Below are 15,525 nucleotides of genomic sequence, written 5' to 3' on the forward strand. Positions count from 1 at the left end.
GAAATCAATCTCATCCAGCTCCTCGTTGTTCATCATGTACTCCTCCAGTTCTTCGTTGTTCGTAATGAACTCTATTTCCTCCAGCTCCTTGATTATCACCATCACCTTAATTAATTCAAAAGGTATTGCCAATTAGTTCAATTAGAGGTCATTAGTTTATGAATGCAACCTTGGACAAGTAGTCTGATGTTTGACCATAGAAATCTTTGATGTAAAATAAGGGTGTAGTTGGTCTAAACCTTTAGGATTATCTCTCGAAAACTTCGGAAGCTGCTTACAGTTGAAGATTAAACGATAATGTAGTTGATTTAAACCTTTAGGATTATCTCTCAAAGTAACCACAATAAATATCTGAGCAATCACACATGACAGTTGCTTTTAGTCTAAAATCCACAACAATTGGCTTGGCTCCATGGTTACAATGTAATCAATGTACTGTAGTCTGTAATCGATTGTCATAATAGTTCTAATACACTTGCAGTTTCTATAACTATTGGATAAGATGATTTCAAAATGAGGTAAAGATTTAGAGATTTACCTTAGAAGTTCTGTTTATTTTGAATCTCAAATTGATTTCCTGCTGTACAGTACTCCTGCTTTGAGAATTTGATTTGATATTTTTCAGATTTGAAATTTACTCCAGGTGGAGATTTGATGAACTTTTCTTGTTGATTTTTCAGATGGAGTACATGCATACATATGAATCACCTGAAGTTTATGAGTGAAGAGAGATCTCAATTTGATTTTGGAACCTTGTTTTTGAAAGTTCAGTATACTTTTGATTTTGTAAAAACTAAATTGATCAAAGTGATTTTTAGAATTTTTCAAACTCAAACGAATGAGAACGGAAACCCGACCAAACGGATATGGTGGGTTTCTGTTTTCTGTACGAAATTTGATGTTGTGATTGAAAAGTTGGAGATTGGAGGGAAGTGGTATTAGAATATTTTTTAAGGACAAATATGTAAAATACAATTGGAAATCTCTCTCTCCTATTTGCCTTAAAAATTGTGCAAATTTCAAATAGGTCACTTAGGAGTGGGACGGAGGGAGTATATCTCATTCATGAGAGAGAAACTATTCCGTTTTTAGCAATTCCTTATTAAAAAACAAAAACATCACAATCACAATGGCAGTAACACCACTGATTTTTAAATTCAAGAGAATTATGTTTACATGAGTTTACCGAAGTTTGGCCATAATGTAGCCCAATGAACAAAAGGCAACCAAACCATGGTCCCAGACTCCCACACTGGAGTGTAATTTCTGATCTCAATCAACTTGCTTTGAAAAAAAGAAATATAGATATGGTAGAAAAGAAAAAAAGAAAGAAAGGCAAAGTCCAAGTCCGCGTTTTTCTTTCTTCTCTGTGTTTGTTCAAGTCTGTATGTTCTTCTGTTGCACAGAGGAGAAGTGAAGCATTGAAAGGTCAATGGAAGAAGAAGCAATGGGTTTGGGTTTGTGTTCGACCTTCATTTCTAGGACCTGCAGTTTCTCAAAATGCATTATTTTGTTTCTGATCTTGGTATTCCCTTCAACAACAGGTTTTTTCTTTGAATCATTTTATGTTTCTGTTCCTGTTTTTGATTTAATTTTTGGGTTTTATCTCTCAGTTGTTAATGGGTTTTGCTGGATGTTTGATCAAAGGATGTCTTTTTTTTTTTTTTTTTTTGAAATTTGAATTTTTATCATCTATTCATGTTAATGGGTTCTCACTTTTTAAATTTTAGTTTCTATATTTTGATTGTTATCAGGTTGGTTTGTTGAAAATTGATTACAATTTTATCAAAAAATAAAATCTATAAGAAAAATTTCATATTAGTAAATTGCTCAGCTGTAACGGTGCCTATAGAGTTTTTCCCTTTGGATAAAGAGATAGATGCCTATAGAGTTCTAAATATGCTTCTAATGGTTATCTGTTTAAGTCAAAGCCATTAGTGTTCTGGTTTGATGTTTGTTAAAGTATCTCCTTTCTGAGTTATGAGGTAGTGTCTTCTCCCCATAATTGGAACATTTAACATTGAAGTTCTGAAATTTTGTAATAAGAATTAACAATGGTTGAATGAATCGCATAGAGAGAGTTCACTCTTAGTAATGAAAGAATACATTTCTAATGTGTTGCAAGAACATGGGCATTAAACTGTTCCTTCTTATTTTGGTGTTTCTGTTAGTGTTGTAATTTTTTATTTTGTTTTCGTTGTTTCAGAAGCTTATGATTCTCTTGATCCAAATGGAAACATCACAATAAAGTGGGATATCATGAGCTGGACTCCAGATGGATATGTTGTAAGTATATTATTCTGACCAGTACTGCTACTACTACTAATAAACAGAAACACCTTTAGATATGTATATTGTGTACATTTTAATGAATTCAATTGATGCTCAAGAGAGTGATGTACTGACTGTGTTTAGGATTTAACTCGACACTTTCTGAACAATTCATACTTTTAGGTTTTGTTCAGTCAATGCGTTAGCATATTCCATTTAGCGACTTGATTTCCATGTTTCTCAACAAGTTCTATGAGTATTGATTTAAGTTGCAGACAAAACAAATTGAACTGTTTCGAATATTAATATCCAAGTTATTTCAATAGATAAACAAAACTTGTTCATTGAGCGTATTGTTAAACCCAGGTTTTTTCATTTTTCCCCCTAACTGTCTTACCAAATTGAGTTAGAATTTGTGTAAGCTTATAGTGAGAAAATTTGGTGGTTTTGAAGTACCGGTTTTAAGCAATGTTGGCAGAATTATGATGTACTCATGGAAATCCCATGTTCCTTCACATCGGTGTAAGCTGATGTTCTTAAGTTTAGGTAACTAGATTTGTAGTGTTATATGCACTACCTGTCATACAAACAATTATACCTTCTTAGTCAAGACATGCCAGGGACTGTCAGTTCTTATTGTTTATTCCCTTGCACATACTGGTGACCTGGATATCTGACATATATCTTTGTCATCATATATTATCTCAAAGTTAATCTTTGCACGAATGGATTATTAGATTTGTGCTTCTCTCCCCTCTTGTGGCGTCTAATTTTCTGTGTATTGGAATGGAAGGCGGTTGTATCAATCTTCAACTTCCAGAGATATCGTCATATCCAAGCCCCTGGATGGACATTGGGATGGACATGGTCTGAAAAGGAAGTGATTTGGGGCATGTTGGGAGCTCAAACAACAGAGCAGGGTGATTGTTCGAGATTTAAGGGGAACATCCCTCATTGTTGTAAACAGAGCCCAAAGGTTGTGGATTTGTTGCCAGGAACTCCTTACAACCAACAGATAGCAAATTGCTGCAAAGGAGGAGTAATAAGTTCATGGATTCAGGATCCAGCTAATGCAGTTAGCACTTTCCAGATTAGTGTCGGTTCTTCAGGCACTTCCAACAAGTCTGTGAGAGCGCCAAGGAATTTCACATTGAGCGCACCCGGACCTGGATACTCTTGTGGACCTGCAAGGATCGTCCAACCAAGTAAATTTAAAATGATGGATCGTAGGAGAGAAACTCAAGCTTTGAGTAAGTTCCTTGCTGTATTGTGTTCAAACTTCAAAGTGATCTCTCATCTAATTATTCCGCTTTGTTGTTTACTGCATTTCCTGGTTTGCAAGACAACCTCAGAAGATAAAAACTTTGAGTTGGTAAATTATTATTTCTGCATCCAAAATTTTAAATACCCATGTTTTAATCTGACATTTATCTTTTTTGACAGTGACATGGAACGCTGCCTGCACATACTCTCAATTTCTCTCTCGAAAGACTCCTCCATGCTGTGTTTCTCTCTCCGCCTTTTATAACAAAACTGTTGTCCCATGTCCAACATGCTCTTGTGGCTGCCGAGATAATACAACTCAGCCAGGAAGTTGTGTGGAGTAAGTCTCATACCTATCATTTACATTTTCTTTACAGAGTGTACAATTTCTGGAAGTGTATTCGTGGAAACAGTTCCCAAGGGAGGCAAAGAAATATTTTCCATGAAATTAAGTTAAACACAGACTTTATACCACGCTTTTTATCAAATGACGGAAAACATCTTATTTCCATGGAATTAGATGTAATCAAACACAGCCTAAGTTTTTCTTTATCTATTGGTTTACAGGGGAGATTCGCCGCATTCAGCATCCACTAGTGCACATCCTGGAAAAGATAGTTTCACACCTTTAGTACAATGTACAAGCCATATGTGTCCTGTCCGCATTCACTGGCATGTAAAGACCAACTATAAAGGGTATTTGCGGGTGAAGATCACGATTACTAACCTTAATTACAGGATGAAGTATACACAGTGGAATTTAGTTGCCCAACATCCACATTTTGATAATGTCACAAAAGTATTCAGCTTCAACTACAAACGCTTACCTACTTACGGATCCATAAGTAAGTTCAATCTCCAGCTTTCATAAACCCTGCTACTTACGAAAAGTTATTACTAATAAATGTTCATCGTATTCTCGAAATCTGTTGAGCAATTGTTTGGCAAACTAAAAGTTATCATGGTCATGATTTTTGGCATACAGATGATACCGCAATGCTATGGGGGATAAAAGACTACAATGATTTGCTAATGCAAGCAGGGCCTATGGGCAGTGTACAATCAGAGCTACTTTTTAAAAAGGATAAGGCAGGTTTTACCTTGGACAAAGGATGGGCTTTTCCTCGACGGATTTATTTCAATGGTGATAACTGTGTCATGCCACCTCCTGATGCCTACCCATGGCTTTCAAATTCTACTTCCAGAGCAGTTATTCCTTAGATTCAAGTGGTTTCAGCTTTCTTGGCTTTTTTGCATTCTTATCTGTCGTCTAGTGAAAGATTATCTGGGGCCTTACTGAAAAAGAAGAAGAAGGTTTTGTTTTTGACAACTACGTCGTGTCAGCCTAAGCGTATGGTGAGATAACAGAAGATTGCTTGTGCGCGTGCTATGTTGTGGCCTCTTGCACAGGTGCGGTCATGAGAATTTATTGTACATATTTTTTTTGTGTGCGCTATGTGTATTAATCAGTGGGTTTATTTTCAGTGCCAATACGTTAGGTAGAGCAGTTGTGTTCATAATTACATATAGTTGTATGTATAGTTGTATCTGATTGTACACATTAGTGATCAACTTCATCAAATTCATTGAACATGTTAGTAATTCACACCTTAAAATGAAATTCGTTAGTTAGTCCACCAAGGCCAGTTCAATATAGTTTAGTCCACTTAAGCCCAAGTATCCAACCACTTTTCAAAATCTTCCAGTGCTTTTTTATTTGCGGGGTAAGAAGAATAGAGAACAAGGAGACCAGGAGGAAAAGATGAAGGGGGAGAAATATTTAGTCCACCACTTTTCCTAGTTTAGTTCATCACGTTTATTAGTTTAGTCCGCAAATAAAAAGGTGTTATGTCCCTATGCTCCTGGCTTTCATACCCACTTTCGCTAGTTAAGAACATGTTCAGTAAGTATTTTACTTTTGCGTTTCAAGCTCATTCATTTACGACTAACTCATGGTTGTTGATGTTATTTGTCGTTTTATTTGTTGTTCTTCATTTGATGATGACTTCCATTCTTCACCATTTCAAACATGAGGTTGTTATAAATTTGATATAAGGACACAGGACTACAGTTGCTCACAAATTATGCGATTCCTTCCAATAAATTTTTTTTGCATGGGCCTTCGGCGGCCTTGGTTACTATTAATGTTTCACTATAATTTTCTTTAAGCTCCCCTACATTGAAATCCTGGTTCCACCATTGTTTATAGATGAACGCGTAATTGCGGGATATAAATTACTATCCTCATCCAATAGTGTCTGATAAGGGGTGTTTTTTGGGGGCGGAAATACTAAAATATCCTTTAGGTTAATACCCTTCCATCTAAATTAAGTTTTAAAACTAAAAATCAAAATTAAACCCCAACAAGTTCTTAAAGATAGGTTAAATTGAAGTGTTGTTGAGCAAGAAAAAGAACAAGAAATGACTACCCAATCTTATTTAAAGTGTTGTTGTTGTTTTAAAACTTCGTTTGGGTTAGAAGCATAAACTGAAACTTTTCAGTTTCAGTTTCGATCCACTCCCGGCATTGTGTTCATGATGAATACCCTGTCGATTTCTTGTGTCGGCATTGTTTTTCGTTTGAATACCATGTTGATATCTTGTGCCGGCATTGTGTTCATGATGAATAACATGTCGATATCTTGTGCCGGCATGGCTTTTAGGATGAATATTATGCCAATATCTTGTGCCGGCATGGATTTTAGGATGAATATCATGTCAATATCTTGTGTCGGCCTGGCTTTTAGGATGAATACCATGCCGATATCTTGTGATGGCATGGCTTTTAGGATGAAAACCATCCCGAGACCAACATAGCTCAGAAAGTCTGTCCCAAAACTTGTTTGTGCCGGCATGGTCGATTCCCAAGTGTACCGTGCCGATTTGAGGACACAAACGTACAAAAAATCTGTCTGAAATACCAAGTTACAATGTACACTGCCGGCACTAAGTGGTGTTTAGCCATGTTAGCTAGAACTGATTGAGTTAACATTCCTACCATGAAGGGCAAGAAAAGTACTTTTCCAAATTGGTAAATACTTTTGACAACTACCTATCATATGAGCAAAGGATTGAGATTTATCTCTCTGTAGCAAAAGAGGAACACCTATATATCTTTTCTGTAAGCCCATTATTTTTATCTGCAAAATACTAGAGATAGTAATCTTGATATTACCTGGAACTTAGGACTAAAAGCAACATCAGATTTCTCAAAATTGACAGCTTGACCTGAGTACTTATTGAACTGGTCAATGATAGTTGCTCAATGATTAGCTTCTCTTATCCTGGCTTTAATAAAAATAAGACAGTCATCAACAAAAAATAAATGACTAATACCAGGGATATTTTTGGTTACTTTGACCCATGAATAAGATGAGAATTTTCTTCAGATTTTAGAGACCTAGAAAGGGCTTCCATACATAGGATAAAGAGATAGGGAGATAAAGGATCTCCCTAACCAAGACCCCTTTGGGGATAAAAAGTCTTACCTGGAGCACCATTGAGAAGAATGGAAGTAGAGACAGTTGAGATGCATCGCTCAATCATTCTATTAAACACATCAGAGAAACCAAGAGCTCTCAAGTTATCTATCAAAAAGGACCATTCTACCCTATCAAAAGCCTTGCTCATATCAAGTTTGGTGGCAATGCCACCATCTCTAGCTTTTGATTTTTCAAGGAATCAACCATCTCATATGCTATTATAATATTATCCTGAATGAGCCTACCAGCAATGAAGGCAGTTTGAGTAGGAGCAATAATTTTATTCAACGGTCTTTTGAGCCTAGATGCAAGTAACTTAGAAATGATTTTATAAGATACATTACATAAACTTATAGGTCTGAAATCAACTGGACTTTTAGGACAAGAATTTTTAGGTATAAGGGTAATGAAATTATGATTAAATTGTTTTAAAATATGTTGAGATTCAAAAAAAAAGTTTTAACCATATTCACAACATCATTACCTATTGTATCCCACATAAGTTGATAGAAACCTGCAGGAAAACCACCTGGACCAGAAGTGGTCCATGGTTTCATCTCAAAAACAATCTTTTTCACTTCATCATGAGTTGGAGAAACACATAGCATATTATTATCATCATTAGTAATGCAAGGAGAAACATTATACAAGTAAGCATCAGGCTTATCAGGATTGGTTGTTTTACTAATTCAGCAAAGTGTTCTAAAAGTTTAGTTGTTGTATCCTCTCTTTCAGATAACCACACACCATACTTATTTTGTATATAATCAATTTGGGTTCTTCTCCTTCTAAAATTTGCTTTTTAATGGAAGTAAGTCGTGTTTCTATCATCAAGCTTCAAATGAGCATCTTTATTCCTTTGTTTCAAATAATCTTCTTCAGTAGTGTACCAGAACTTAAGTCTGGCAGTCAATTCTTGCACCTGACTAGAGTTTTGCATTCCTCTATTTCTAGTTAACATAGCTAGTTCAGACTGAAGTTTAATAATATGTGTGTTAATATTACCAAATTGGTTGTAATTCCAGTCTCTAAGCACATGTTAGCATCAAAAAGATACCTAGTGAGTTTAAAAGCATTAGACCCAGAAACCTGTTTACCCCAATTTGCCTTAATAAGTTCAGAGAAAGAATTGTCACTAAACCATGCTTTATCAACTCTAAACGGTTTTTTAGTGCTATTATCAAGTTTTGATGTTACAAGCAAGATAGGGCAATGGTCACTAGCAAAAATAGTTAAATGATAAAGACCAGCATTACCATAATTGTTATGGAAGTCAAGACTAACACAAGCTATATCTAGTTTTTCCAATATTAAAGCATAATTATCTCTCCTATTAGTCCAAGTAAAGGGATTACCAATACACTGCATGCTATGAAGTCCTCTATTATGTAAAAGAGCATTAGCATAATCAAGTTCAGATTGAAGAGGTGCATTACCACCTTCCTTTTCATCAGAAGCAAAAATTAGATTTAGGTCCCCTAAAAGAATCCAAGTATTAGGGTGATTCACTCTAATATCATCTAGATAACTCCACTGAGCATTTCTATCATTATTATTTAAGGCACCATATATGAAAGAAACCAAAGAATCAGAGTATATAGAGTCAAGCTTAACAAGGCAGTTAATGATATTATACACATCCATTATCTTAAGATCAACATCATCCTTCCACGTAAGACAGAGACCTCCAGACTGGCCATATGGATTATTAAATATTATGTTGGGGAATTTAAATCTAGATGTAAGAAATTGCATTCTTTTAACTTGATTTTTAGTTTCTGATAAGAAAATGATATCAGGGTCATAAGCTCTAATAAGGGATTGCAGATGATTTCTAGTGTCTTTATTTCCAAAACTACAAACATTCCAGGAGAGAAATTTCATGTTTACAAAACAGTAGTTATAGAATTGAATGGATAAAATAGTTTGATAAGTGAGAAAATAGGAAGTATCTAAGTACAAAGAATTGAGAGGTACCTGGTTTTCTCCATTTGTGTTGCTAGTGTGTTCAATATTTGTAAAACTTGCTCCGTTGCTACAGTGACCATCATCATTGTTGTGGAATCCTTGAATTGCTGCTCAGTATGATTAGAGGATGCAGAATCAGTCATAGGAATTGGGTTCATAAGAGTAGGAATACTTCTTTGCCTTTTACCTACCTAGCACTCTCAACCTCTAAGGATCTCTTATCAACAGCTTCATCAGTTTTGTAATCTTCATTAAATCCCTTAATCATCCAACCATTCTTTGGGGGAATAAATGGATAATGCTTTTTGACCTTCTTGTTATGTGAACTAGAAGCTGGAATTGTATTTTCGGTATGAATATATAACCACTAAACATGATAAGTGAGAGGTAGATTATGAATTATATAAATTACTCGTGTAGGGATGACCTTGATTCACTATTTAAATTCCGTTTTTTGTCTTTTTCTTATATCCCCTAGTTAGAAAAAGTATCCGAATTACGCGTTCTTCTGGATACACATCTAGACAAGCTACTATTAGCGAATACAATAAGGTCCGCGGGTTATAACCCCAAAGGGGTTATAACCCATCTACAAAAAACCCATCCAAACAAAAGTGATACAAAAACCCCAAATATCATAAACTGTCTAAACTACCCTCCCCTAATTCAACCCAAAAGAAACTGAGAAAGAAAACGACCCACTAAAGGAAAAAGTTTCTTAAAACCTCCGCTCCTGTTCGTTCAAAATCATTCTGTTCGTTCAAAAATCAATCCGCTCCTGTATTCATTCAAAATCAATCTGCTCATCCCTAAGCCAAAATCGTTCAAAATCAATCTGTATTCGTCATCATCTTCTCGATTTTACCTTTTTCTCTTATTCTAAGGTTGCGTATTTCAACCACTGCTACAAAATCTGACCTAATTTTTCAACCACAAATGGTGAAGAAACAAAATCAACAGGCGAAAAAGAAAGATGAAAAGCTAAAGAAAATAGCGAAACCATCTCCTAAAGGTAAGAAATCGAACTTGCTTTCAAGTTGATTTCGAGTTTGAATTCAAAAGATTATTAGGTTTCATTTGATTTATGGGTTGGTTTTCTGTTTGCTTTTAGGTTTCATTTCTTAGGTTAGGTTCTGTTTTCATTTGGTTACATCGTTTCTTTGGTTTAGGTTTAGGTTTCAGTTTGTTTGATGTAACCAAATGAAAACAGATTTCAATTGTTTGTATATTTGATGCAACCAGATATTTTTTTTTCTATTTGATGAAACCATATTTCATTTGTTGTTTATTTGATGAAACCAAAGTATAATCTGTTTTTTTTATGAAACAATTCTGGGTTTCATCACTTTTCATTTGTTAGGTTTAGGTCTGCAAGAATGATGTAACAGATTTGCGATGAAACCAGATATCATTTTCTGTTTCTTAATGAAACCCAAAATTGTTTCATAATTTTTAGTTATTGGTTTACTTCTAGAGTTGTTATTGGCTGTTGATTTGAATTCAAACTGTGGAGATTGGCGCTATGTTACGTAATCTTATGGTTTCATACAAGTTTCAATTATGCTTATGGTTTCATCACTTTGTTCGTGCTTATGGTTTCATCATTACAAGTTTATGTCTTATGGTTTCATCATTATTATTTATTATTCTCTTATGGTTTAATTTTGGTTTCACAATAGGTAAAAAAAGAGATAAGGAACCATACAGGTGCTCGTTGCATCATTTGTGCGAGCTAGCAGTGAAAATTAAGGAGTTGATAAAAAATAAGCAACTGCATTTGAAAGCTCTTAAATCATGTCCTTTCTGGCGTTTCTTTGAGCCGTTCTATGATGGCGTAATGAGCAAAGATGAGCTCATCAAAAAGACAAAAGCAGTAATAATGTTTTTAAGTACAATTGAAAACAGACTTGATGGTAAGCTCCCGTATTGTTTCAAATTAGCAAGATCAAGGAAATTGATTTTGCGGACAATTCCAGAACATTTTGCTGTGACTTTTGGTTTCCAAATGGTGAATTATGTAGAAGCAGACGACATTGATGAAGATCTGGTTAAAAAGGTTAACGTCTTTGTGGCTAATTATTTTGCTGGAAATAAAAAGACAAAAAAAAACCGATATTGAAAAGCGTATGCTGGAAGCCGCAAATGATGAAACCAGAGCGGATGACTTTGTCAAGTTTTTCGTAATGTTTCTGTTGGTTTCAGTATTTGTCCCTAACAAATGTGGGCAGACTCTCGCAGCAAAGTACTTGTATATGGTGTTTGATATGAACAAGGTGTGCTGGCCGGAAGTCTTCCATGACTATGTACTTGATTCGATAATGACAAACAGAACAGACGTAGAAAATGTTGTTGGTTGTGTAATATACCCTCTGGTAAGTTAAGATTTGTTCTTTTTTTCATAAGTTCAGTATTTTTTTTCAATAATGGTTGTTGAATATTAAGCGACTTGTTTTTGATGATTAATTTAAATATTGGTTGTTTTTTTTTTTTGCAGTATTGGTTGGCAGAGATGACAAAGATCGCACAAAGAAAGCATGGGCTAGACAAGTATCCGAGGTTTGCTAGATGGAACCTTAGCAACATCTGTCAACAAGTATTGTCTAACTTTGAGAATCTTGAAGAAAAAACAGAACTTTGGTCTAAGGTAAATATTTACTTAGAAGATTTACTTTTCTGATGGAACCAATTTTGGTTTCATCAAAAATTCTAGCTGAATTTTTGTTTCTTAGATAACTTCGAGGGTTTTATTTGATATTTTTGTTAGACAATATTCGAAATCTTCGAGGGTTTTATTAGATTATTGCTATGAGTTGTTACCATTACTTGTTACCATTAAAAATGCTATGCTTGGTATGTCGTCTGTTTTATTTTAAACGAATTTTGGTAAATATTTTCTTGTTCAGATTTACTTTTTTGATGAAACCAGTTTTGGATTCATCAAATTTTTTAGCTGAAACCAATTTTTCTTGTGTACTGCAGGAGAATATTGGTCACCGAAAGGGATCATTCTTGCTTCAGTATGACGAATCAGAAATGCGCTTGGCTGATCCCGTAGATGAAGTGGAAATTGTTGTGCCAGATGAAGAAAATGAAGTGCCGGTCAAAGTGCAAGATGAAGAAAATGTTGGTGCTAGCAGTGAAGCTAACTCCTTCAAAGCCAAATACCAATTTGCGCGATCATTAATTGAAAAGCTTAGGACCAATGCTACATATGTTCTTTCTGAAGAAGAAGAAGAATCACTGCTAGCAAAATATGATGCCGAGGACAGGGAACAACAACTGGTACAAAGATAGATTTGATTTTTCTTAGTAACAATTGAATTACTCGCATATATTACAATTTTCTTATACATTTCATCATTTTTTTGATGAAACCAGATTTGGTTCCATCATTCTTTTGATGAAACCATATTTGGTTTCATCATTTCAAGTTAATGTTTGTTTGATGAATTGGCCAGTTCTTTTTATTCTTTCAGAAGTTTTTGATTTTTACAACATTAGGTTTTGACACAGGAAGATGAAAAGTAAAATAACTTAGGTATCTTAATATTGCAGGTGATAACAAGGGATGTTAACATGATAAATCAACAAGAATCTGAACAAGAGCAGGTCATATCTTCTTCGTCGAAGACAGTCACCGATGATGAACAAGAAGGAGATGGTACTGAGTTGACTCCAAATAATATCGAGGATATCAAGGTGGCAAAGCGGGTTGAATCTGAAATGGAGAAAGCTACTTCATCGATGCCAGTCACCAATGATGAACAAGAAGGAGAGGGTACTGAGTTGACTCCAAATACCGTTGAGGATATCAAGGTGGCAGAGCGGGTTGAATCTGAAATGGAGAAAGCTACTTCATCGATGCCAATCACCAATGATGAACAAGAAGGAGAGGGTACTGAGTTGACTCCAAATACCATTGAGGATATAAAGGTGGCAGAGCGGGTGGAATCTGAAATGAGCAAAGCTTCTTCGTCGATGCCAGTCACCAATGATGAACAAGAAGGAGAGGGTACTGAGTTGACTCCAAATACCGTTGAGGATATCAAGGTGGCAGAGCGGGTAGAATCTGAAATGAAGCAAATTATTTAACAAGAAGAAAACGAAACTCAATTTGTAATTGATGAAGATGTTATCAGGAAAATGGAATATGAATACAATAAGAAAGGTTGTTCGTCGTCAAAGCCAAATGTTGGAAGCGTATACTACTACTCAGCTGTAAAGATGGCGAATGATTTACTTGAGTTAGAGAATGAACAACCTGGATTTGATTTAGGACTGTCGCAGTGTGACAGTCAAGAGAAAGGACATGGAGAACTCAGTGCTGCGCAAAGGATGAGTAACATGGTTACAAGAATGAGGGAAGACAGAAGGAATTTGGTTCCACCTATCAGAATGCAGGATTACAACACCAGTGTGAAAAAAAGAAGAAAGGTTACAGCTCGTAAGTGCAAGGAGAACAAGAAGGTGCAGGAAGTACAGGGGGTGAAGTTGAAACCAGTTGATAACTTGAAGATCTTGAAAGTACTCAACAGAAATGAGAAACCCCTCGTGACCACTTTTTTCAGAAAGTATAATGAAAGGTAATTGGGAAATAACTGATGTAACCAAGACTGGTTTCATCAAAATTTTGTTCCAAGTTATGCATTGTTTCTCCTTTTTTTATCCATCATTGACTATCTTTTTAAAAAATAAAATTAACAGGTCAACGGCGTGGGAGCATTTAAATCTTCAATTACATATATCGGGGAAGATGATGGATAATTTGATGAGAGAGGGTGCAGGAGACATTATAGAGTTCTACATTTTGAAGCTACAAAACAACATCAAAAAAAATAAGTTGAAACAAGATGGTTCTCCAAAGTACCAGAGAGCTGTGTTTATAAGCACATTTGCTTATGTAAGTTTACTCCGAAATTGTTTAATGTAAATTTTTTGGCATAAAAAATAGTTGTGGAAAACAAAAAATGATGTTGTTTATATGGTTAATTTTGATGGAACAAAGTTTGGTTTCATCAAACTTGCATGTCTGTAACTAATTAAGGAGCTTTTATCTGGTATTTTGTTTCAGACATGTCACTCATTAGGAAAGAAATGTGGTGCTGTAATAGAAGGCTTCATCGACAAAATGGATTATAGCGTGCGGTTTTTGTTCGTTCCGTTGCTGACATCACTTGGAGATGTAAACCATTGGATATTGCTTACTTTTGATTTTGAAACCGGGGAATTTTATCACTACAACTCCTTGGCTTCCACGGGAGAGGAATGCAGAAAAAGTGCTGAAAGCATGAAACAACGTATAGTATCATCATTTGCACAGCACGACGCAAAGCTCCCCTGTGATCAGCAGGCAAGTCAGCCAACAACATACTCTTTGCACAACCCTACATGTTGTGAACAAATAGGGTAAGTTATGTTTGGAAGTTTATAGTTCACATATGCATATGCTTGAAATCATTACATCACTTGTAACCGAATGCTTTACATATAGCTACTAATATCAGAACACTCTCAGCTAGTCACTTTGTAACAATTGAGACATTGTTTTGGTTTTTCAGGAACGATTGTGGCCTGCATGTTTGCTATTACATGAAGAGCCTCTTGAAAGGAAACATGTCTACAGATGATATACGAGAAAAGGTGCATAATATGAGACCAAAGTTGGCGTTGAAGATACTCCTTGACAATATAGAATAATACTCGCATGTCGTGCCAGTCCTATTGAACATTCAGTTTTAGTTGAATTTTAAATTACTTTTGAAATGGTTATTGTAATGATGATACTCCTTGACATACAGTTCTCCTTGCAGATTCAAGTTTTAGTTGAAGTTTAATGTACTTGTGAAATGGTTACAGTTTATATAAAAAACGATTTCGTGCTATTTCAGTTGTATTTCCTTAAAAGCTTATGTCTACAAAAATATGATGTCTCATTTTTCTAAAAACTATCCATAAATGATGTGTCATATATTTGCGGCACCAATAAACAGTAGACAAAACATCATCTACTGTGTTGTCAAAAAATATAGAAGAAAAAGTGACAGTAAAACAATGGTTCCACCAAAAATAAGATAAAACCCTTTCTGGTTTCATCAAAAAAATGATGAAACCTGATTCGGTTACACCAAACTATAAAGGCCTGTAAAAATTCTGAAAAACTTAAACTTAATCAAAATTATTATTCTTAGTCAAAATATAAAATGAAAACACCTGCAGCATATTAACTTCTAAAACAAAAAATATGAAATAGTAAATGAAACACATATTGTAGTCTAGCAAACGAAACTAAGAGTAAAATTCGATGACTTGCAGGAACCACATATTGTAGTCTAGTCGAAATGACCCCAAGTTCTCATGAAATCTGACGAGAAGGGCATGTCCGTTTATTATGGGTGGTCAAAACATTGCAGGAACCACAGGTTCTCATCTTCTTATTGGCAACTGAACCTGTATTAGGAATCCTCTTCTTCTTCGATGGACGTCCTGGTTGTGGTCCATTATTCGGACCAAAAACCATCGATTTCGGCGACACTGTCACGGG

The 15,525-nt window shown here is 35.2% G+C and overlaps 1 protein-coding gene across 1 annotated transcript; it reads left to right on the forward strand.

Moving 5' to 3' along the window:
- The first annotated feature begins 1,283 nt into the window (after positions 1-1,283).
- On the forward strand, positions 1,284-5,137 carry LOC113280926 (protein COBRA-like). The gene is made up of 6 exons (XM_026529537.1): positions 1,284-1,544; positions 2,207-2,286; positions 3,065-3,521; positions 3,715-3,874; positions 4,102-4,379; positions 4,520-5,137. The coding sequence occupies exons 1-6, from the start codon at positions 1,433-1,435 to the stop codon at positions 4,753-4,755; spliced, it is 1,323 nt and encodes a 440-aa protein (XP_026385322.1). The 5' UTR covers positions 1,284-1,432; the 3' UTR covers positions 4,756-5,137.
- The last annotated feature ends 10,388 nt before the right edge of the window (positions 5,138-15,525 follow it).

Source organism: Papaver somniferum, chromosome 5 (genome assembly GCF_003573695.1).
Source record: "Papaver somniferum cultivar HN1 chromosome 5, ASM357369v1, whole genome shotgun sequence".
NCBI lineage: Eukaryota > Viridiplantae > Streptophyta > Magnoliopsida > Ranunculales > Papaveraceae > Papaver > Papaver somniferum.

What these genes read in the sequence shown, in the direction of transcription:
- LOC113280926 (XM_026529537.1), top strand. Translation starts at nt 1,433, where the DNA reads ATGGAAGAAGAAGCAATGGGTTTGGGTTTGTGTTCGACCTTCATTTCT. An exon ending in GGACTCCAGATGGATATGTT is followed by an intron (nt 2,287 to 3,064) that starts GTAAGTATATTA and finishes TTGGAATGGAAG; the next exon opens with GCGGTTGTATCAATCTTCAA. An exon ending in ACCTACTTACGGATCCATAA is followed by an intron (nt 4,380 to 4,519) that starts GTAAGTTCAATC and finishes TTTGGCATACAG; the next exon opens with ATGATACCGCAATGCTATGG.